The sequence below is a fragment of the Mesoplodon densirostris genome, chromosome 1 (genome assembly GCF_025265405.1).
Source record: "Mesoplodon densirostris isolate mMesDen1 chromosome 1, mMesDen1 primary haplotype, whole genome shotgun sequence".
Lineage (NCBI taxonomy): Eukaryota > Metazoa > Chordata > Mammalia > Artiodactyla > Ziphiidae > Mesoplodon > Mesoplodon densirostris.
In genome coordinates, this window is record NC_082661.1 from 40,102,186 (window position 1) to 40,126,764 (window position 24,579).

Consider the following 24,579-nt stretch of genomic DNA (forward strand, 5'->3'; position numbering starts at 1 on the left):
TTTCCAGTTCCTCCACACCTCACCAACACTTGGGAAAATCTTTTTTTTTAAATTTTAGCCAGTGAATAAGAAAAATACATAGTCCTTTCCTCCTCTGTTTCTCCTTTACTCTCACACTACTACCACATTCACAATACTTCTGATGCTTCTGGTTACCAAATGTGTAGGGTTTTTTCCCCCACATTAAGCAATTTTCTGTGACACCAGATGGCTGTTCTAAAATTTAACTCTATTCTGACACTATCTACCTAGAGACAGCATCAGATCCCACAGGCTAAGGGCTCAGTCCCACAAGACTGGCCCCCACTTCAGGTGCCAATTGTAAGTAGTAGGTCGTCACCCAGGTTACCCACAACTTCTATCCAGTATGGCTACAGATAGAAGGTTCTCATGACCCCTTCCTCGGGTTTAATTTGCTAGATTGGCTCAAGAACTCAGGGAAATACTTATTTACATTTACCAGTTTACTAAAAAAGGATATGACATAGGATACAGATGAACATCCAGATGGAAAAGATGTGCAGGGCAAGGTATGTGGGAAGGGGCACAGAGCTTCCATGTCCTCTCCAGGCATGCCACTCTCGCCACACCTCTACTCATTAACCAACATACAAGCTGCCTGAACCTCGTAGCTGAGATTGATCATTAACTCCACTTCCAGCCCTTTCCCCTTCTCAAGAGAATTGTGGGGGTGGGGGTGGGGTGATGGGGCTGAAAATTCCAAGCTTCTAATCATGGCTTGGTCTTTCTGGTGACCAGTCGTCATCCTGGAGCCATCCACGAGCCTATACAGTCACCTCATTAGAACAAAAGACACTCCTATCACCCAGGAAATGACATTGGTTTCAGGAGCCCTGTGTCAAGCACCTGGGGCAGAGACCAATATATAGATTTTTTCTATTATTTTACAGCCAGTTTAGGGGTATTACTGGTATTTCACAATGGTTTTACTATCTAATAATATAATCAGTAGTTTATTAGTATCTTTTCATGTGCTTATTTGCCATCCATATATCTTCTTTAGTAAAGTATCTGTTCAAATCTTTTGCCCCCTTTTTTTTTTTTAGTGTTTATTTATTTTTACTTGTTGACAGTTTGCTTTATTTATTTATGGCTGTGTTGGCTCTTCGTTTCTGTGCGAGGGCTTTCTCTAGTTGTGGCAAGCGGGGGCCACTCTTCATCGCGGTGCGCGGGCCTCTCACTATTGCGGCCTCTCTTGTTGTGGAGCACAGGCTCCAGACGCGCAGGCTCAGTAGTTGTGGCTCATGGGCCCAGTTGCTCCGTGGCATGTGGGATCCTCCCAGACCAGGGCTCGAACCCGTGTCCCCTGCATCAGCAGGCAGATTCTCAACCACTGCGCCACCAGGGAAGCCCCTTTTGCCCTTTTTTAAAACTGGGTTATGTGTCACCTTACTAGTGAGATATAACTTCTTTATATATTCTGGATTCAAATCCTTAATCATATATATGTTTTGCAACTATTTTCTCCAAGTCTATTGCTTGTCTTCTCATTTTCCAGATAGTGCTTTTTGAAGCACAAAGATTTTTAATTTTGATGGAGCCCATTTCATCAATTTTTTAATGGATTGTGCTTTTAGTGTTGTGTCTAAGAAATCTCTGCCTAACCCCAAATAGGCAGAGTAGTAAATGAAGATTTACTACTATGTTTTCTTCTAAGAGTTTCATTGTTTTAGCTCTTATATCCAGGCCATTGATCCTATATTTTTTGTTTATTTTTAAAAATTGAAGTACCATTGATTTACAATTATACTAGTGTCAGGTATATCACACAATAATTCAATATTTTTATAGATATACTGTTTAAGTTATTACAAAATAATAGCTATATGTCTCTACACTGTACAATATATCCTTGCTGCTTGATCTTACATTTTCTTCTAGAAGTCTTCTAATTCTACATTTTATACTTAAATCTATGACCCATTTTTGTGTAGAGTGTGAAGTAAGGGTGTGTCATTTTTTAACATATGGATGTCCAATTGTTCCAGCACCATTTGTTGAAAGGACTATTCTCTTCTCCAATGCATTACCATGGCATCTTTGTCAAAAACTGATCATATATATTGGAATTTATTTCTTGACTTTATTCTATTCTATTGATCCATTTGTTTACGGCTATAGTTTTATAAGTTTTGAAGTCAGGTATTTATTAAGTCCTTTTGTTCTTTTTCAAAATTGTCTTAGCTCTTCTGGGTGCTTTACATTTCCGTATAGATTTTAGAATAAGTTTCTCGATTTCTATAGAGACCTACTGGAATTACGATAGGGATTGCAGTCAGCCTACAGATGATCAATCTGAGTCTTCCAATCCATAAAGATAGTATCTCTCTGCATTTATTTGGGTTATCTTTAACTTCTCTCTGTAATGCTTTGTAGTTTCCAGTGTACAGAAATACTTATTTTTAAAACACCAATGATAAAATTCTTACTTAAGCTTTGAATCTGGTATCAAATTGTAACAGCAAACCTTGCAAAAGTTATTTAAGAATCTTTCAGACACAATTTTAATTACCTCACATTCAACAATGGGACAAACAAATAAACAATGAACAAACAGTAAAGATCTGTTATCTCATAAAGTCTAAGGGTTTTAAAACATTCATAAAACCAAGTAGGAAAGAAATTAGTGCCTATCTCAAGAGGGAATTTGCCTTGACTATTTTGCCCCAAAAAAGTGTTTGGTCGCAGAAACTAAGTACAGATCTTCCTCCACTTATGATGGGGTTATGTCTCAATAAACCCATCATTAAACTGAAAACATCAATAAGTCAAAAACCTACCAAACATCATAACTTAACCTAGCCTACCTTAAATGTGCTCAGAACACTTACATTTGCCTACAGTTGGGCAAAATCACCTAATACAAAGCCTATTTTATAATAAAGTGTTGAATATCTCATATAATTTATTGAACACTGTACTCAAAGTGAAGACCAGAAGGGTTGTATAGATATAGAAGAGTCGTAAGTATATTAGCAGTGTTTCACTCGTGATCGCATGGCTGACTGGGAGCTGCAGCTGACTGCCAATGCCCAGCAACATGAGAGAGTATCATACTGCATATAGCTAGCCCCAGAAAAGATCAAAATTCAAAGTACAGTTTCTACTGAATGTGTATCATTTCTGCACCATCACAAAGTCAAAACATCATAAGTTGAACCATTGTAAGTCAGGGAAGAAAACCAGATCTAGTACAGATGGTCCCTAATTCCCAAACCCAAGAAAATTCCACAAACTAAACTTATATCCACAAACTCACATAATTTCTCTCTATGTATGTATATAAAACTTCATACTGCCAACCCAATTAAATACACCATCTTCAGTCTTTCTGTCTCAGTCTTTATAGCATGATTTTCATCTCCAACTGTGAACGTATAAGCTTTCATGGAAGCATATCTGTCAAATAAAATGGAGTTTATATTCTACCAAATGTTCAAATTATGAAAAGGTTTTTTTTTTAACTTTGAGAAGTACGAATGTTAACAGAGACTTTCGATGAGAAACTCTCATTTAAAATAAAAACTTAAAAAAAATTCATACCAGAAACCATGTACAATTATACTATTTATAATAGCAAAAAACAGAAACTACCCAAATGCCCACTGACAAGAGAAGATGATATAAACTGTGGTATTTATTTACTGAATATTGAACATTATTGAATATTGTACTGTAGTAAAAATGAATGAACTACAGTATACGCAACAACATGATAAATATTATAAATGTAATGTTGAGGGGGGAAAAAAACAAGTCCCATTTGCTTATGTCTCTAAGCAAAACTAAACATATTGTTTAGGCACACATACATTCATAATAAAGCCTTTTTATAGAGGCAAAGGAATGATATGCTCCAAATGCAGAATAGTAGTTAAAGGGGATACGGAGTAAATGGGGCAAGAGAGGGCAGGAAAATTGAGTCACTAAGGAACACATAAATAGACACATGCAAATTATTAGTAATGTTCCAGTTCCTGGGTTGAATGGAGGGTTTATATGTTTATATGCTTTATAACTTACATATGTCATCTAATTCTTTTGTAAGTATAATTATTTTTAAAAAACATAAGCAAAATCTATTTTTAAAAATCACCCATTATAAAACATTTTCCAGAAGCGTAACTGGGCACTCAGAATATATTGGGTTGGCCAAAAAATTCATTTGGGTTTCTCCGTAAGATCCTAAAACCCGAACGAACTTTTTGGCCGACCCAATACATCAAAAAAAAAAATTTTTTTTAAAGTTTTTACCTTTGTTTCTGTTCAACTGCTTTGTCCAAGTGCTGAAAGATATCCTGAAACAGGGTGCAGCTGGATTGACTATTAATGGTATACCCATATCCTCTTTTCCAATATTGTTTCAGATCATTTAAATATTCTAAAACCTAAAAATACAAATTTCAAAAATCATTACTATTAATTTTTATTAATGTAACAGATTTTCTGATTTAATAATGATTTTTTCAGAAAAGGTTACATTGTTTAATCACCATTCTACACAAAGTATAGTAGAATCTTAGCATTTACAGAGTTTATACTTACCATTTCAAGCATCTAAGGGTTGGACCCAAAGGTCCATGACACAGAGATTTATGCTGGGACACAAACCCAAATGGGAATGTAGAGACTGACATGCAAGAGCAAGTTAGTAGTACTCACAACCAGTAATCCAGAATCCATGACAGTTCAGGATAGTGGGTTAAAGACATGTGCTCACCTCCCCTTTCTTCTAAAATTATTTTAAGATGATAGCAAAGATATATACAGAAAAAAAGAAAAAATGTACATAGAAGAATATTCATTACAGCACAGAAGGTGCCAACAGTGAATCAGGAATTTTTAAGAATTTCAGGGGCCTCCCTGGTGGCGCAAGTGGTTGAGAGTCTGCCTGCCGATGCAGGGGATACGGGTTCGTGCCCCGGTCTGGGAGGATCCCATATGCCGCGGAGCGGCTGGGCCCGTGAGCCATGGCCGCTGAGCCTGCGCGTCCGGAGCCTGCGCGTCCGGAGCCTGCGCGTCCGGAGCCTGTGCTCCGCAGCGGGGGAGGCCACAACAGTGAGAGGCCCGCATACCGCAAAAAAAAAAAAAAAAAAAAAAGAATTTCAGGAAGGTAGAAACCAGACAGAAAATGAGTTACTTTGGTTCATGTATCAGTTTGGCAAAAATAGTAATAAAAGTAGACCAAGGGGGCTTCCCCGGTGGCACAGTGGTTGAGAACCTGCCTGCCAATGCAGGGGACACGGGTTCGAGCCCTGGTCTGGGAAGATCCCACATGCTGCAGAACAACTAGGCCCGTGAGCCACAACTATTGAGCGTCTGGAGCCTGTGCTCCGCAAGAAGAGAGGCTGCGATAGTGAGAGGCCCGTGCACCACGATGAAGAGTGGCCCCCGCTCGCCACAACTAGAGAAAGCCCTCACAGAAATGAAGACCCAACACAGCCAAAAAAAAAAAAAAAGAAAGTAGACCAAGGATATGGAAAACTGGTACTAGAAGGAATGTGTATTAATACAGATGTTCTAAAGGACAGACTGGCAAAATCCACAAAAACACACATCTTTAAGGCCCGTTTAATTCCGTTTCTTATAAACTAATATTCACAGAGGAACACAAGAGACAATGTACAAGAATATCTTAGAGTAGCACTGCTTAAAGGAGCCCTCCCCCCCCCAAATTTCCTGGAAATACCTGAATTTCATTAATAGGTAGAGGCTTAAATAAACTATGATACACACATACTATGGAATACTATAAGATTATTTGTAGGTCTACATGAACTGACATGGAAAGATCTCCAAAACATACTGCTAAATGAGAAGAGCAGGTTAAGAATGATAAATACTTGTTGGCCTCTGCTTGCAATAGATCAGACCCACCAATTATTGTTGTAGTTCAGCGGGGCAATATTATGCCATTTCTGAACCTATCATGGCCATAGTGCTCTTTATGTACTGGGTTTTTGTATAAAACCCAGTGTATGTTGTCTAACTGCTGTTGGTAGTAGGAGAAGAGCAAGATGGTGGGGAAGGATTGTACACAGATATGTATAGAAGGAAGATAGCTATCTGTAAGTCAAGGAGAGAGGCCTGGAACAGATACTTCTCTTACAGCCCTCAGAGGAGACCAATCATCTTGATTGTGGACTAGCAAAGGAACATATAATTTTCTTTCTACATTTTCATGAGAATTGAAAGCTATCATCTATGAAAGGGGAAGCTCTGGTCAGTCATTTTCAGGGTTTTGATCCTTATGCCTTTCACAGATCTAATTCAAATTGCTGGATCTCTTCTTTATTAGCTTTGTAATCTTGGACACATCCCATAATTTAGTTGAGTCTTACTTTCATTATCTGCAAACTGAGAGTTCTAGTACCTCCTGAGAATTGTGCAAAGCCCTCAAAAATGCCCTTAGCACACAGACATTGTTCAATAAATGTCAATTGCTTTGTGAATTCCTGTAGTGGTGTGCTGCAGTAATTTTTTAAAATAAATTTATTTATTTTATTTATTTATTTTTGGCTGTATTGGGTCTTCATTGCTGCATGTGGGCTTCTCACTGTGGTGGCTTCTCTTGCTGCAGTGCACGGGCTCTAGGCACGCAGGTTCAGTAGTTGTGGCACACAGGCTTAGTTGCTCCGTGGCACATGGGATCTTCCCGGACCAGGGATCAAACCCGTGTCCCCTGCATTGGCAGGCAGATTCTCAACCCCTGCGCCACCAGGGAAGCCCTGCTGCAGTAATTTATATGACAGGTAATCTTTGTACAATAAACAGATTTGTTAAAGACAAAAAAAAAAAGGAATAATACAGTATAATATCGTTTACTAGCAAAATACACACACACACACACACAATTACACTGTTTACATTTCTAAGAATGGTATAAATTATAAATAGAGCACAGAAAAGGTTGAAAAGTACACATCAAACTGACAGGAGTGGTAGATTTCTGTGGAGAGGTCTTGAATTGGGAGTTGGTGATTAAGGTAGCCTTTATCTGAATGTCAAACTTGTACTCATGTATCATTTGATCCAACACCAAAAGTAAAGGGCTAAATCTTGCAACCCAAAAGAGGTACAAGAGAAGACTACACAGTAGTTATGAGCCATTCTTCCCAGAAGAGTCCCTAGAGAAATTAAGTGCACGCCATAAGTTTAAGAGCAAGAGCAAGGGTAGGCCACTGCCATACACCAAAAACAAAACTAAACATATATTAAAGAGGCAATTAAATTAAGAAGTTAGCAAAAGGGACAAAATAAACGTTAAAAAATTAAAATAAAAAGAATTAGACAAAGTTCTGTCAAATCTATTCAAGAAATAAAACAAAAATAGTATCAGAAATGAAAAAGGAGAGGCGCTTCAAACTGTGGCACAGGGAAAAAGATGTCGAGCAGAATTCGGCAGTCTTGCTGTGTTGAGGAGTCAGAACTCAGAGTTTAATAAGTCTGAAGTGGTTGGAATTAGCAGGGTAGAGTATCAGAGAGGAGGAAGCTACACAGAAAAAGAACTCCAAAAATCGTGGGGGGAGTCCCCTTGATTCTGCTGCCAAAGGCCGTGGGAGTTGTAAGCTGATCAATTCCAGAGCTATCACAAGGCTGAGAGATATTCATGTTCCAAGCAGCCTATGTAGAGAGAGCTTCCATAGATACCAAGACATCCAGGACTTCAATCTGGACCCCAGAAGAGACATACTTTAATAGTAAAGACATGTGTATAAGTAAGGTTTTGTTTCTGAGTTTTGTAAGGTCAGGTCGAGAGCATAAACTCAGAAAAATGAAGCCTGAAAAGGATCAAACTGATCCACAAGTAACTTAACTGCAAAATAAAACAAAATTCAATACTTAGAAGACAAAATCCAGGCATTCAACACCATAACATTCACAGTGTCCAGTATCTAATAAATACTTACTGGAAATACATAAAGAAACAAGAAACATGACTTATAACTAGGAGAAAAATCAGTCAGTAAAAGAATATATCATGAGAAAGAAGGAATGCAAGGATAATTCAATATTAAAAAATGTACTAATGTAACTTCTATGTTAGAAGATTAAAGAGGAAAAAAAATTATCTTCCTAGATGCCAGAAATTCAGCAAACACTCCTGATCTTAAAAACAATAAATAAACAGAAGGTTTTAGTAAGAAATAGAAATTTTCTTAACTTGGTAAGGATAACTACTAGTGACTATGCCAAACATCGTATTTTGCAATGAAACACTGAAAGTGCTCTTAACTAGAAAATATAAACAAAGCTTTGGGTTTTAAGATGATGGAATTAAGATATATACGCTCTCTTCTCTCAGAAATCACTCTAAAAAAAGAAGAATGAAAAAGAAATGCAAATGCCCCTTTCAAAGAAATTAGGAGACCTCTGTACCCTGAGCCACCACCATAAATGAGGAAGGACTGCCAAATGCAATGAAAATCAAACAAAACCCCTCAGATAAAACCAACAGAAGACAGATCTTCAAAGCACATGGTACACTTGCAGGAGTAGATCCAATAATCCTTTGCTTGAAACAATAAGAACGAAGTCTAAGAGGAGCCTCCCTGGACAGTATGCAACACCATTACAGGAAACAGACTGACCTTCCATCTTTATAAGAAGCATTCTACAAAGAATCTCAGAGAAAAACTCCAAACTAGAAGGAACACTACTTATCTCTCAATAGCTGCTCATCCCTACTGGCTGCCTGAGAAGTAAAAGCTGAATTCAGTGCAAAGATGAGTAATAATTTAAAAGGTGCTAGTATCTTTATAAACATACAAATTAAAAACAAGACTGCTACACAGATAAAATAGACAGAAAAAAAACCTCTCACCTTAGAAATTCTGCTACAGAGCAAATGAAAACTATAATTAAATAAACACGGTATCATGAATACGAAAGACTTAAGAAAATAAAATAATCATTTAAAAAAGAAAGAGTCCAAAACAAGAAAAAAATATATGGAAAGAAGCATAAAGATATAAACTGGAACAGCTCCAAAAAATAATTGGGCATTATCTAGTAAATTTGAAGTTCTGCATATCCTATGATCCAGCAATTCTACTACAGACATGGACCTTCAGAAATGTGTATATACAAACCTATAGACATACACAAGAATATTCATAATAGTCCCAAACTGAAAACAACCCAAATGTTTACCAACAAGATAATGGATTAAAAAACTATGATAATTCATGTAATGGAATACTATACGGCAATAAAAATAACTGAACTATAGCTACATGCAGCATCGTAAACCTTAAAAATATAATGTTGATAAAAAACTAGATACAAAAAAACACATACTGGATGATTCCATTACATAAAGTTCAAAACATATAGTTAAACTGTTTCTTGGGAAAAAAAATAATAGATTAGTAGACACTAAACTAACATAATAAAGAAAATGCAGATACACAAATAAGTAATAATAATGGGGAAATAATCTCAGATATAGAAGGAAGACATTTTTTTAAATCATGAGATAAATTTGCCAAACTCCACAAATAAATCTGAAAACCTGGAGAATATGAATGACTTTTACAAGAAAATATTAAATACCAAAACTGACCCCAGATGAGATAGAAAATCTAGATATACTTATTACAGTAGAAAATAGATATACTTGTTACAGTAGAAGATAAATACAAAGCTGCAAAAAGCTATCCCACAGAGAAGTACATAGTTCATGTGTCATTTCTTTTGTAAGGTTTACCTGACTGCCATTAATCAACTTTATGTATCACTATACCTTATATATACTTCTGTTATAGCCATCCCATTGTCTTGGAATGGCTTTTTTGTCTTTCACTCCTTGTGACATTCTTTGAGGACAATGCCTATCTTATGTTAGTATCTTCAGTTTCAACCAAGTGCCTGGCAAGGAGCAGGCACTCAAACAATATTTGCTGAATGAAGGCACACATGGACCAGCATTTCATAAGGTCTTGGATATCTGATAATATCCAGAATTCTCAGAATTTCATACATTTCTATTCATTTTTAATTCTTAAAACACTTTTTTAAATAAATTAATTTATTTTATTTATTTATATTGGCTGTGTTGGGTCTTTGTTGCTGTGCGTGGGCTTTCTCTGGCTGCAGCGAGCAGGGGTTACTCTTCGTTGCAGTGCGCGGGCTTCTCATTGTGGTGACTTCTCTTGTTGCGGAGCATAGACTCTAGTCACGCGGGCTTCAGTAGTTGTGGCTCACGGGCTCTAGAGCGCATGTCAGTAGTTGTGGCGCATGGGCTTAGTTGCTCCGCGGCATGTGGGATCTTCCCTGACCAGGGCTCGAACCCATGTCCCCTGCATTGGCAGATGGATTCTTAACTACCGCACCACCAGGGAAGCCCCTTAAAACATTTTTAATAAAGAATTTCAAACATAAAAATAGAGAACAGGAGAATAATGAACCCCCACATACCTCTCATCCAACTTCAACAACAATTAACACTTGGCCAATTCTGTTCCAGTTATGCCCCTACCACCACCACTGGATTATGCTGAAGCAAATCCCAGACATCATTTTATTGCATCTGTAAATACTTCAGTATGTAAACCTATTTCATAGTGAAAAGTCCTAAGCAGAGATTTTTGTATCAAATTACTGAAAAAGAAAAAAAAAATCACAGGAAACATCTAAATCAAAAGAAAACTTTATATTTTTTAATGAAGAATCTAACTTATTTGCTTTTACTATATAAAAAGGAAGCACTTATTCAATTAATTTAAACATGTATTTCAAATTTTCAAATCATGGTCATTTAAATGAGAAGTTCTTTGAAAGCGGCAGTGGGGGGTGGTGGTGGTGGGATGAAGTGGGAGATTGGTCATAGGAGATTGGTACTGACATATGTGCACTAATATGTATAAAATGGATAACTAATGAGAACCTGCTGTATAAAAAATAAATAAAATTCAAAAACAAAAATGAGAAGTTGTTTAAAGGTACCTACACAATGGAGAAATCTGGAAGGTGCCACTTTAATCATATGATCAAACATATTATCATAAATGATGTGACAAAGTGACATCATTCCTTCTGATTAGACACACTATATAAGAACACATATAGTATTCTTGTCAAAAATGTTTAAACCCCAATCTAATCTTAAGTGAAAAAACAGACACAGACATTCTGAAAAAAAGATGGCCTAGATGCCTGCAAAATGCCAGTGTATAGAAGACAAAAGAAAGGCTGGAACACTCTTCTAGATTAAAGGCAACTAAAGGCATGACAAATAAATACAGTGAATGATCCTTGATTAGATCCTGAATTTAAAAATAAAAAGAAAGTGGGAGGGAGACGCAAAAGGGAGGAGATATGGGGATATACAAATATGTATAGCTGATTCACTTTGTTATAAAGGAGAAACTAACACACCATAATAAAGCAATTATACTCCAGTAAAGATGTTTAAAAATTTTTTTAAATAAAAGCTATAAATATAGGATTCTATTAAGACAAGTGTGAAAACACGAATATTGACTGTGTATTAGACAATACTGTACTATATATGCATATGTAAATTTACATTTTACTATGATTATGTAGGAGAAGGTTCTTGTTTAGATGTATGCCCAAGTATTTAAGGGTGAAGTGTATTGACGTTTACAAAAAAAAAGATTACATGTATATGTGACAGAATAAATGTCCCTCAAAGATGTCTACATCCTAACACCTACAACCAATGAATATGTTATCTTACATGATAAAAGGGAATTTGCAAATGTGATTAAGTTAAGGAGCTTAAGATGGAAATTATCCTAGACTATATAGACGGGCCCAATAATCACAAAGATCCTTAAAAGAAGTAGGCAGGAAGGACACAGTAGGAGATATAACCATGAAGCTGTGGTCATAGTGATACAAGGAATGCAGGTGGGCTCTGGAGACTGGAAAGGGCAAGGAACAGATTTTCCCCTAGAGTCTCCAGAGAGAACACAGCCCCCTGTTGATACCTTGATTTTAGCCCTGTAAAATTCATTTTGGACTTCTGATTTCCAGAACTGTAAGATAATAAATTTGTGTTTCTTTAAACCACTAAGTTTGCAGTAATCTGTTATAGCAGCAATAGGAAACTAATAGATTATAAAGAAAGAAAAACAAATGTGGCAAAAAAAGTTAAAAACTGGTGAATATAGGTGAAGGACATGAATGTTCATTCTGTTATTCTTACAATTTGTCAGTTTGAAATTTTTCAAAATAAGTTGTGGGGAAAAAAAGAGAGAAGTTCATAAGCAATAAAGAGATAAACGGGTAATCCTAAAAATAAAAGAAAAAGAAAAACAAGTAGCATAGAATCTAAGTCACCTAATAGTTCCATCTTTTATGATATGGAAATAAAAGCACAGAGTTGTCGGTCTTTGGAAGTAAGGGACCACATGGATATAGCTACTCAGAATACAAAAAGGGCAGACAGCCAGGTAAGCATATGCCAAATATTCCAACAACTGTAGTAACTTGGGCAAATAAGTTGTTCTTCTGTTAAAAAGTAAACTTCCCTTTTGCCAACACCACTCAGTCATTTACACAGTATTGAAAATCACTTCAATACTGTTTATCGGCTTTTTCCCCTACAGAAATCTGGGTAGGGAGAAAAGGGAGGTGAGGAATTTTGACACAAATAAATGGTGACCATAAATCTCAGTTTATACCTATACTGGTGTAATTATTACTGGTTCCCCTTTCACTTTTAAAAGTATTCAATTTAGGAGCTTCCCTAGTGGTGGAGTGGTTAAGAATCCACCTGCCAGTGCAGGGGACACGGGTTCGAGCCTTGGGCCGGGGAAGATCCCACATGCCATGGAGCAACTAAGCCCATGTACCACACTAGAGCCTGCGCTCTAGAGCCTGCGAGCCACAACTACTGAAGCCTGCGTGCCTAGAGGCTGTGCTCCGCAACAAGAAGCCACTGCGATGAGAAGCCCGCGCACCACAACAAAGAGTAGCCCCCGCTGGCCACCTCTAGAGAAAGCCCGTGCGCAGCAATGAAGACCTAATGCAGCTAAAAATAAATAAATAAATTTATAAAAAATAAATAAAAGTATTCAATTTAGAACATAAATTTTATGATCATCCTAAGCATAGAGCATTTTAAAGAAGGGTAGGCCAGGATGTTTCTGAAGTGATAGTTATGGACATTTAGAGGAGATGAGAAGTGTTTTGAGTACTAAAGACAGAGAAAAAGTAGATCATCAGGGAGCAATTCAGGAGCACAGAGAGGAAATACATACACCTATTACTTCTGGCGCTCAGCATCCTAGAGCAAGCATCCATCGAGGGCTCTTTTCCCTTCCTCCAACTTACCGGCTAAGCCCTACTGACGCATTGGCATAATACTACAGAAAAATCACCTTTAATCTGGTTGTTGGTCACTTTAGTCTTTAATTAACGAAATAAAGCACTTGTTTACTTTCAAATGTACATTAGCTCTCAGCTTAAAAGCTTGCTTCTAACTGACAAATAGTACACTTCTTTTCAAAATTTGAGGTTAAATTCTGAAGTTAATAATTGATTTTCATACAGAATGCTGAAGGTTCCATATGTATGCAAGGGATAACTAAAGTTTCTAAAGTCCATATTTCTGAATGACCCATACATAAAGATACATCTTACTCTCATCCATCAGAATTCTATCCAATGCCTTGATCCTCCAGACTTAAGAAAACAATTAACACTTTCCTACCCCACCTCTCTGGCTCCCAGCATCCCAGATTTGACCAGAATTTGCCTCCTTTACAGTCACCAGAGGTCTGTCTGCCCTGCTCTCTCTAGAGTCTAAAAGTCTACAAAGAAACAACATGAATGAAGAGGAAAGAAAGGGAATACAAAGTAGCCAGGCAGAACCTAGATGAATCACTGCCATCACTGGGTAGAAAACAGAACTCTATCTATTATGAAAACTTTATAAAAGAATAGGTATTTGGAAAACCATTCATCTTCTCTGAGCTTTGGCTTCCTATAAAAAGAAGAATTTGGATTATATTAGCTCTATAATCCTTTCCAGCAGTAAAATTTGATGATGGGTTAAGTAGGTTTTTAACTGGGTGGACATAGAAATCAAATCACAATGGAAGAATGTTTTCCAGAGTTTTATGAACCTAAATTATTTACAAGTAGGTAGGTCCTATCTGAACAATTAATCTCTCTTTTTTAGGAAAATTACAAGATAGTCAAAGACACTTAATGTTCCCTACTCTGCTTATTTTTTGAAAAGCTGCTTCAAATAAAGACAACAATGAAAACCATGCAGGAAAAAAAAGCAAAGAAACTGCAAAAGTAATACTTACCTTTGCATCATCTATGTCAAAAACATCACACCAAGGAGATTTAACACCTTTAATTGCCAGGTCAAATGAACAGGTGAAAAAAGCTACCTGAATTAAATCTGAGAGAAAAAAAAAGGTAAAATTTGTAGGTTACTATTTCCTGCAGTTTTCCAAAGGCTGAATATCTATAGAATGCCAAGGACTTACTATATAAAACATAACTTGATTTTGTTAATTTTAGAGGATTAGAGGAGGGGAGATAAAGTTATAAAAGGTTTTAGTCCCCAAATTGAAAATCAGCAATGACAAAGTACATTTACTGAACAGTTCTTTTAACTACGCAATTCACATTATAACTATTAAGAAGAAGCAAGTACAGAGAAGGATATAAAAAAGAAGAGAAGACTGCAAAAGGTAAAGAACAAAGAAAAGGCAGACTGAGGAGTCAGGAGGAAGGCGAAACAAAGGGTCAAGAAGGAGAGAAACAACAAAGAGGGAAAAATCACACTATGAGACCTGACTCTGACACTAATTATCCTGGCTAAGTCACTCTAGGCTTCCTGGGTCTCAACACAAAATAGGCAAAGGATTTATTCTTTTGTCAAGCAATATCAAAGGACATATAATTAATATATCCATAACACATAAAGGGTACCTATGATCAATAAGAAAAAACATAAAAATAATCCAATAGAAGATGGCCAAGGTTATGAAGAGTCAATTCTCAGAAGGAATGAAATAGCTAATAAACATATGAAAAGATGTTCAACCTTACAAGTAACCAAAGAAATGAAAATTAAAGCTAGATATCATTTCTCATTAATTAAATTGGCAAAAGTCAAAATGACTAATAATATCCACTGTCCGATGAATTGGGGGAAATGAGCATTCTCACATATTGTTGATATAAATTTTTCTACACCTTCAGAGAACAATTTGGAAGTATACGTTAAGATGTAAAATATTCATGCACCTTAACCCAACAATTCTACCTATAGTTATTTATCTTATAAACTCTCAAGTGCAAAAAGCAGACTATAAGAATGTCCACTGTTGCGTTATTTGAAAGTTAAAAACTAAGAAAAACCTTAGTAGGAAAGTAATTTTAAATTCTAAAATAAAGAATTTGGACTGTATTAGCTCCAGGCTCTCTGACCAGTAAAACTTGAAGATAGGTTAAATAAATTTTTAACTATCATTTACCTTAAAATGTAATCATATATATCCTATAAAATAACATAGAATTTAAAAAAATGAGAGATACATTGCTAAGTAAAAATAAGTTACAGAAAACACAAACAGCATCACCTTTCTATGCAAAAAAAAAAAAAGTATTTAAATAGCTAAAACATTTTTGAACAGTTACTCTGTGCCAGGTACTGTGCTAATGCCTTGCATGAATTAATCTCATATAATCCTTGCAATAATCCTGTGAGGCAGGTACAATTCCTATATCCATTTTACAGAGAAAGAAACTATGGCACAGTTATATTAAGGAACTTGTCAAAGATCACAGTTAGTCAATAATATAACAAAGTCAAGAATCGAATACAAACAGTCCAATTCCAGAACCCATGATTTTAACCACTATGCTAATATTGCCTCTAAAAAGAAGTTGCTCTCAGTTACCCCATCAGTAAAATACAAATAATCCTTGTCAAGTCAGGGACTAGAAATAGTGTTTTTAAAAAAATCTTCAACAATCTTAAATGCCCACTAACAGAATAATGGCCAGATGCTGGTAATATAATGGGATTCTGTACATAAGTTTAAAATGCAGAACTAGAATTACACACATTAAATAAAAAATACAAAGTTGAATTAAAATCAAATTTCAGACTGATATCATAGTTTGATACCATTCCTAAAAGTTTAAAACTCTGCAAAATGCCCCATTTAGGTATAGAAACATAAATATAAAAACCGGCATGGGATGACTTAAATGCTCAATTCATGACAATGGTTACCTCTGGGAGAAAAGGAAAGGAATGAGATCCTAGAGAGGGTCAAAGGACCCTCAATTTATTTAAAGCAACTAAGTGAAGCATAATGTTTAAATTTGATCAAACTAAGTTGTGGGTATACAGATACTCATTATATTAGCCTTTATTATTATCTACATACTTGAATTATTTCCCAAATAAAATAATTTTTAAAGCTCTGCAAAGGACCCCAATGTATAGCCAGTTGAAGAAAAGGGAAAAAACTCAATTTTAGATGCTAGTCTAGGCGTCTTCACTTTTTTGATCCTTATAAAGCATTCAGACACCAGGATTGACATATTCTAGTCTACTTAATTTATTCCCAACATCTCCTACTTCTAGTCTTTGGAAATTTATTCACAGTATAATGAAACCACACTCTATATATCTGTCAATATCTGCTGTATGGATTATACATTCCTAGAAAACAGGAAAAAAAACTTATTATTTTTTCTTAATTTCTCATTGCTAGGTGACGATGTACCTTGGTTTTCCACCTGCTCTCCCAGCATAATTATTAATAGTGTTTCCTTTCACCCTAAAGTGTCCCAGGTTGCACAGTCAACCCATCCACTGCAATAGCTTATGACATACATGACTGCTCATTTTCTCAGCATCTCTAGGTATAAAAGCTACAAAGAAAAAAAAATCACACTTTAATAACTTATCCCCTCTCAAAACATTAACATGTACTCTGAACTGCTTTAAAAGCTAAAGAATTTATATGACTTTCCATTTGTATCACTTTAAGAGGAGATAATTCAGAAAAAGATAATTTTTGTTTTATAAATAATGCTTAGAGTTGAAGTTTTATAAAACTTTGCCCTCAAAAAAAAAAATTCCAGGATACATCAAGAATCTTGTGTATTAATTTACATAAAATTCAAAGAAGAATCGGAATCTAAGAATAGTAAGCATGAGATATAGAATTTTCTTGACCTAGAACACATTATTTTCTCAACGTAAAATCAATTGTGGTCCTTTAAAAGGAATAACTTTATGCTTCCATATTTTTCCATGTTCAGAGTTTAAAAACCACTTAACCTATTTCAGAGTTCAAATGCGAGATAATAGGCACATTACCTGCATTTAAGTTGTTGACTGGCACTTGCAAAATACCTGCAACTTTTTTTAAAATGTTCTGCATTTCTGGTCCAGTTTTGAAGGCTTCTACATGATAAAGAGCCGTAGCATTCCTTTCCACTTGAGTTAAAAACTTCTCACAATGATCAAAGAACCTCATTAATTTATCATTAATTCTTGGAGGTCCACACTCCATGTCTGAAAGGGAAAAAAATAATTGTGTGTGTATGTATGTGTGTGTGTGTATATATATACATATATATATATATATATTCATTGACATGAATGACAATTTCAAATTATTGGAAAATTTTGTTTCAAGTGTAAAAAGGAACACTAAAAACCTATTTATTCATTGACATGTCTGAAATAAGTACACACTGCTCAAGAAAGACATAGGGCAAAACTATTCCCCATTTGTAATTGTTAGCTTATGAGAGGATACTCTAAAAAAGACTAAAGAAACAGAAAATATCAAAGATAAAATAAAATGTTAGAGCAATACTACACTATGAAATAAAGGTAACTGAAATCAATGTTTTCTTAAAGAAAACAAAAATAATTAGATATGAATGTCATAAAAAGTGTAAAAATCTATTACCTAAGTACTGTTTGCATCAGGCACAGAAAATTTGAGAAAACAATCTAAAAATTAGCAACATTTCTAATTACAAGGTGAGAGAGAATTCGACAGACAGGCTCTGTTTTACTACTCTAAGCCAAAGTCTAAATAGAGTATTTTATTTTCTCAATTAACTTTCTCAACCCTGTGTTACTTTACAAAAGACTGCTTTGGACAAAAACTACTGACAATAGCACAAAATACATTAAAGTTTCAGGTCTTCTGTATTTCATTGTGCTAGATGCTTCTGATTCGGTTTATTTTCTAACTGAAGCTCCAGAATAACTTCCCATTTAGAATTTTATGTGTAACATTATTTCCCCAATTCGGTAACAAATACATACTAGAAAAGCATTCATAATCATGCTTCAACTACTGGGGTGCCTTTTAAGTTTTCTCAGAGTCATATTTAAAAATACACAGATTCCAATCATCATTTCTCCAATAATTTACCATGAAAAGAACACCAAGTATACTATTTCTGTAATTAAAATAAGAAAATTAGGTCTAGTTATACCATTTTGCTTCAGATGTGTATGTGAAAATATTTTTATGTGTGTGTGTATCCATTTCAGGAGCTCCTGAAATGAATAATTCTGCCAATTTTAATTGGCAATCAGATTACAGTTCTTAAGAAATAGCTTACTAGGAAAATAAGTGATCTTTGTCATCTTTTTCTGTGGCCTCAAAATTTCCTAAGTGGATCTGGATAATTCATCCCTGCTATTATCTAATTACTGCTATTCTTTAAATAGAAACAAAGGCATTGTTCTGTTTCTGTAAGAATACAAAATCCAATTCAGTGGCTTCCCTCCAAAGCCCAGATGTACACAACAGGCAAAACAATTGTCTGTAGATAATAATGAAGCAGCTAAGCAAAGGGTTTAATCTCTGATACTGAAAATGGTGAGGGGTGGCTTATCCTGAACTATTTTGATCCATGGCTGGCAAATGCCCATTCTCATAATCCATCTAAGGGCAAAAATTCATTCATCCCAGGAGGTCCAGTAGTCCCTTTTTGGAATACACTATATACATATGTAGTATTATATTGAAGTATGTTCTGTTTTCAACATTCAGTTAGTTTAACAGATTTGTGGGAAATCTTCACTCATATCAATGGAAAAAAGTCTAGCTATATTAAAAAGCATGATTCAACAAGTGACTAAACACAAGTCAGCCAACCGAGTTACCCACAGAGTCATGACAGAGCCATGACACATGACAGGGTCAATGGAAGAACCCCTTGGAGATGGCTGAACGGCTTAAGAGAGAATGCTATTAGAGAAATGACAAACCAGTCTACTTCTAATTTATTTTTTGCTTGGGCTTTTTAAAGCTAAATGATGCCTCACCTCAACTTTGACCTTAAAGCTGATGAAGAAAGTATTAACGCTTGTTCATCTCTCTGGCACAAAAATGTCATGTTTTCATTCTTATCCTTAAGTTACAGGACAAATGGAAGCTGTATGTATAGTGTAACGGTTAAGAGACCAAGCTCTAAATCAGATTTCCTGGGTTCATACCTACTCATTTGAAATTAGGCAAATTAATGTTTCTGCGGCTCAATTTCCTCACCTGTTAAGAGGGAGGGAAAATACAATCAACCTCAGAGAGCTGTTGTAAGGATTTTGTGAAATAAATGTGAGGCATGCCTAGCACACAGCAAGCATTAAGTGTTTGCTATTATTATTATCTGTGACTTTTAAAACATTTTCTAAGGAAAAAGCATCATTTGAGGGAAAACAGAAGACCTGGATTCTGGGCCTCAAACTAATAAAGGACAATCAGCAAGGCATTTTCTTGGGCTCAGCTTCTTCACCTGTGACATAAAAGAGCTCCACTAGATGATCTCTCTAATTTTGCAAAAGTATCGGTAGTGGAATAAATTAGTAAAGTACTGTGCCATGACCATGGGCCACAGGTACAAGGAGAGTAACTCTACAGTACATGCAAAATCAAAACAGAGAAAAAAGCAGAGCGGTAAAGAAAGTTTGAGAGTAGCTCCTAAAATAGGTTGTAGGTCTAGAATTAACATCTGAAAAAGCTGTTAAGTGAAAAAAACAAAACAAAACCCAAATAGTATTAGTATCAGAAGTAAAGCCTAAGGAAGAAAAGTCCTAGATTTAAAAAAAAAAAAAAAAAAAAAAAAAAAGTGCTCCGGACTGTAGAACTAGTCGCCAGAGAGGGAGGAAGGGGAGAGGGGTTGGTGCTCAGAGGGAGAAATTCATTTTGGGAATGGGTGATCAAAAACTGCCCTGGCCTGTCTCCCTTCCTACTGGATCACCCAACGTCTACCACAGCGTCCTGCACGTAGAAGGTGCCAAACTCATCCCTGATGAATGAATAAATGAACATTATGTACGAGGATAAGGGAGAGAGCCAAGTCCTGAACATCCCATGGGATGGGGGGCTGGGGACAGAAGGAAGTAAGGAGAGGCTGGGATCGGGAAAGTCCGGGATCTGGAGGAGGACCGAGGCAGGGCAGTGGCCGGGCGGCCCGGGGTGGTCACCTGCGACGTCGGGCGGCGGTAACCCAGGGTGGTAGTGCTGCCACAGTCCCTGCAGGAAGGCGGCGCCGCTGTCTACGCAGCGGTGCTTGGAGCTGGTGACTAGCTGCAGGCGGCCGCAGTTCTCTCGGCTGAAGAGAACCGGGAAAAGGGAGGCCAGGCGCAGGGCCAGCTGTCGCATGTCCTGCCGCCCCTTCTCCACCAGCTGCCCGTCCATCCAGTCCGCGTACCACAGCGGCCAGTTGGCCAGCGCAGCGCCCAGGTCGCCGCCGCCGGCAGCACGGGTCCGGTCATCCCCGGGCCGGCGGGCCTGCAGCAGTCCGTGCAGCTGCCGCAGCTTGCGGATCTGTTTGGTGGTCGGGTAGCGGGTGCCGTGGCGGATGAGGGCGACCAGCTGTACCGGGGTGCAGGTCTCCTCCAGCAGCTGTGGGTCCCGCCGTGGCGCCTCGGGGTCCGGCAGCAGACCGGGGTTGGCATCCTCGTAGCGAGTCTTGGTGCCGAAGTAGGGGCTGAGCGGCGAGACCACGCGGTCCTCCGGCTCCAGGAGGGAGCAGCGAGAGAGCGACGAGACCAGCGCCACAGCCAGGGCCGCGACGGGTGCCACGGAGACCCTGAAGAGGCGGCAAGGGCCACGGAGCATGATGCACTGCGGCCCGCGGAGGGCAACATACCGGCTCGGTCGACGGCTTCCGGCTCCGGTGGGCAGGGGGCGGGTCCAGAGGGTGCTTCCGGCCGGTGCCCCGCCCCGGGAATCACTGTGCGTACCCAGCTCTCCGGCTGTGAGGAGGTGGCGCCTGCCTCCGGCACACCGAGAATTCGGGCTGAACGCTTCGAGGAACCTAGTGGCATTGTGGCTCGGGTGAAGCCGTTAGAAATCCTCGAGGAGCTTCGGAGACCTGTGGCTTAGGTGGAGCCGGCGTCGCCTGGCCCCCCGAGCGTGGGCGAGTTTCCTCGTAGCTGGCGGCGCCTCAGGGACTGACTCAACGACTCCCCCGCTGTTTAAATTCTCTAGGGTGTGAATAAGCCCGGACTCAGCCTTACGTTTCCAAAGCTGCCAAAACAGGACACCTTTTAAGAGCTGACTTCTGTATCATCATCCATACCCCGTTCTACTCTGTTTTTCAAAATGTAGTTTGAACCAGCTGCATCAAATCCACCTGAGGCGGTGACTGAAAATGCAAACCCCAGGGCCCGGGCCCAGCATGCCTCCTGGAGCCCAAGGTTTACTCCCCCATTAGAGTTTGAAATTAATACAGCAAGGCAGAGGCGAACCTGGAAAGAGGCTCAGTTCTCCAGGAAATTTAATTCCTGAGCCTTTGGTAGTATTTTGACCTGGACCAGCAAAGCTGACATCAGGGGGACAGCACCCCAGAAGAACTGTGCTTGTTGATACCGAGGGCTTAGACAGTAGAGACAGCAATCTGCTAACTCGGGCGCATTGAATCGTGGCCCAAAAGATTTACTCCATTATAAGTATGAGCTGATCTGTATGAAGCAAACAAGGTGTGTATTTACCGCCACTCCGAGTCCAAACTCTCCTCCCACGTAATGACATATTCAAATCAACCCCTACGTTTTTTCGTAGGTTATTGCTCAGAATCTCACCCCCCAAATCATCAATCTGAAGAATACCTTGGTTTCACCACTTGAACCCTAGTTTATATGCCAGCTGGGAAAAGAATAAGTATTAAAGAAGTCATACGGGGCTTCCCTGGTGGCGCAGTGGTTGAGAGTCCACCTGCCGATGCAGGGGACACGGGTTCGTGCCCCGGTCCGGGATGATCCCACATGCCGCGGAGCGGCTGGGCCCATGAGCCATGGCCGCTGAGCCTGCGCGTCCGGAGCCTGTGCTCCGCAACGGGAGAGGCCACGACAGTGAGAGGCCCACATACCGCAAAAAAAAAAAGTCATACGGTGATCCAGATTGAAGGAAGTTTGGGCCATGTTTTTGTTAAGTGTAGCTTTTCCTTTAAAGACACCATTGAATTGCTCTTGGTAAGTCCGTCTCCATCTTTACTCCTTTTCTCCTTAAAAGTGCCCCTCCGGTCCAGAGAGGTATAGATCTTAATGTTAACCCAGTGAAGAAAATGGTGTAAAATCAAGAATAGATTCCGACTTGAATGCTGCGAATTTTAAGCTGTTCTGTGGCAGGTAACCATCTTTAGAATATGTTCTTTTTTGGTATGCCATTCTGTGGAATGTCAATGCCTGAATAGTCATGGTCAGTGATGTTGTCACAGAACTTTGCTCAAATTAATATTTAATGAATATCTACTCTGTACGAACTTCCTTTTTAAAAAAATTTTTATTGGAGTAGAGTTGATGTACAATGTTGTGTTAGTTTCAGGTGTACAGGACAGTGATGCAGCTAAACATATACATATATCCACTCTTTTTTAGATTTTTTTTCCTATATAGGCCATTAGAGTACTGGGTAGAGTTCCTGTGCTATACGATAGGTCCTTATTAGTTATGTATTATATATACACAACATACAGTGTAGTAGTGTGTATATGTCAATCCCAATCTCCCAATTTGTCCCTCCCCCCCCCCTTTATGGATTTCCTAACCTTATATTTTATAGGCTGAGGTGCTTGGTAATATTTCTAAGTTCATTCAGCAAGCATTTGTGCTAGATGCATCTCACTATATTTTACTTAGTATATGTATTTAATAATGATCACCTCTCATGCCCAATCTTTTGAGTCCTCAGGAGCTACCAAGTCTTCCTAATGGCATCACTCCTTCCTAGTGAAACAATCTTTAGAGACCCTGCCTAACTATTTACAAAACACTAAATTTTCCCCTAGCTTGATTTTATTTTTCTTCCTCTAATTATTAATTTATGCTGGTTATATACTTATGTAAACCAACTCTAATCATCTTTGGTGTCAAGCCAAGATGACAAATGATAAAATTAATCAATACCTTCATGTTTTTGGCTAGGAAAAAGCAGCATAAAAAGGACAAAGAGCTCATAAGCTTTGGATCCAGACTACAGCTCAGTGACACATTAACCTCGGAAACCTACCCAAGTTCTCTGAGCCTTGGTTTCCTTACCTGAAAATAGGCATATTAGAACCTACATTGAAGGATTTTTGTGAGAATCAGAGATGATTAAACCCAGTATAATAGGCTGCTATGAGTGATATTTTTATCATAATGTTCCATGTTGTTATTATTTCTGTAATGAGATGCTTAGGTCTCTAGCAACCATACAGTGTAACCTTACTTCCACCGTAAAGTGAATGACTTTCACAGGCAAGACACGCATCAAAGATCATTTCATAACTTTTCTAATAATAAAAATCCACTCATCTCACTTAAAATGGGTCTCTCATTCTTAAAGCAGTGAGCACCTTTGAAAAGTTTTCATACCAGGCCATGTATTAATTCTCTACCAGCCTTTAAATTGGCTGCCCTTTGAAATAGATTCCCACCTCGTCCAATCAGTTAGTACACAAGAATTTGTATGGTACAAAACATGGCTGCCCCTTTGCAAAGACTGGGTGGTTTCCCTTCCCTTATAAGAGGCTGTGGGCATGGTAGCAATGTATTTGACAAATCTACCACAACACAAGAGATAGAATGGAAAATTAATAGTTCAAACTTCCTTGAAGAGATGGAAGAGGGTGGAACCAAGAGCACAGAGAATTTGATTTGGACCAGAAGGAGAGGAGACTTTATCTTCTGAAGGAGGATTGAAAGGATGGATGCACATGTGGATAAATTTGTTGGTCTAAAGGCAGAGAATTCATGGATTTCAGGCCTGGTGGCCTCACTTTCTTTTGTGACATAGGAAGCAAGATTGTCTGAAGAGATGGAGGAATGGGAATTAAGTCCCATGGAATGTAGAAATGGCTTAGATTTGCAATTGAGAGAAAAGGGGAAAAAAGTAGGAGTTTGGATGCTCAGCTCTGAGGATCCAACTGAGAATGGAAGATTTGGATTGCTAATGGTTGTGCAGTTTTATCCAGAAATAAACATTATCTGTTGTGTCTTTCAGAGTGGAAAAGAAAACTGAACTCAGTTCTACATTTTTCTAATTTGTCTTAAGTAGAACTTCTTTTCTAATCAATCTATTACATTAAAGA

At 37.9% G+C, this 24,579-nt stretch overlaps 1 protein-coding gene across 10 annotated transcripts in view; it reads right to left on the reverse strand.

The window, feature by feature from the left end:
- MINPP1 (multiple inositol-polyphosphate phosphatase 1) overlaps positions 1 to 21,264 on the reverse strand; it is a 48,153-nt gene extending 26,889 nt beyond the window's left edge. For 2 of the 10 annotated variants that reach the window (XR_009532859.1, XM_060102525.1), the window contains exons 1-5: positions 20,489 to 21,257; positions 17,354 to 17,551; positions 14,310 to 14,407; positions 4,276 to 4,409; positions 3,281 to 3,420 (exon numbers count right to left, since the gene is read on the reverse strand). Coding sequence is in view for 8 of the 10 variants with exons in the window: in XM_060102525.1 (XP_059958508.1) it covers positions 3,312 to 3,420; positions 4,276 to 4,409; positions 14,310 to 14,407; positions 17,354 to 17,551; positions 20,489 to 21,125 (1,176 nt within the window). In the remaining 2 variants the exon portion in view is untranslated. Of the gene's footprint in view, positions 1 to 2,331; positions 3,421 to 4,275; positions 4,410 to 10,077; positions 10,370 to 14,309; positions 14,408 to 17,353; positions 17,552 to 20,488 lie in introns of those variants that run through there. The other 8 variants (XM_060102511.1, XR_009532860.1, XM_060102494.1 and 5 more) reach the window with 8 other exon arrangements.
- Positions 21,265 to 24,579: the final 3,315 nt, after the last annotated feature.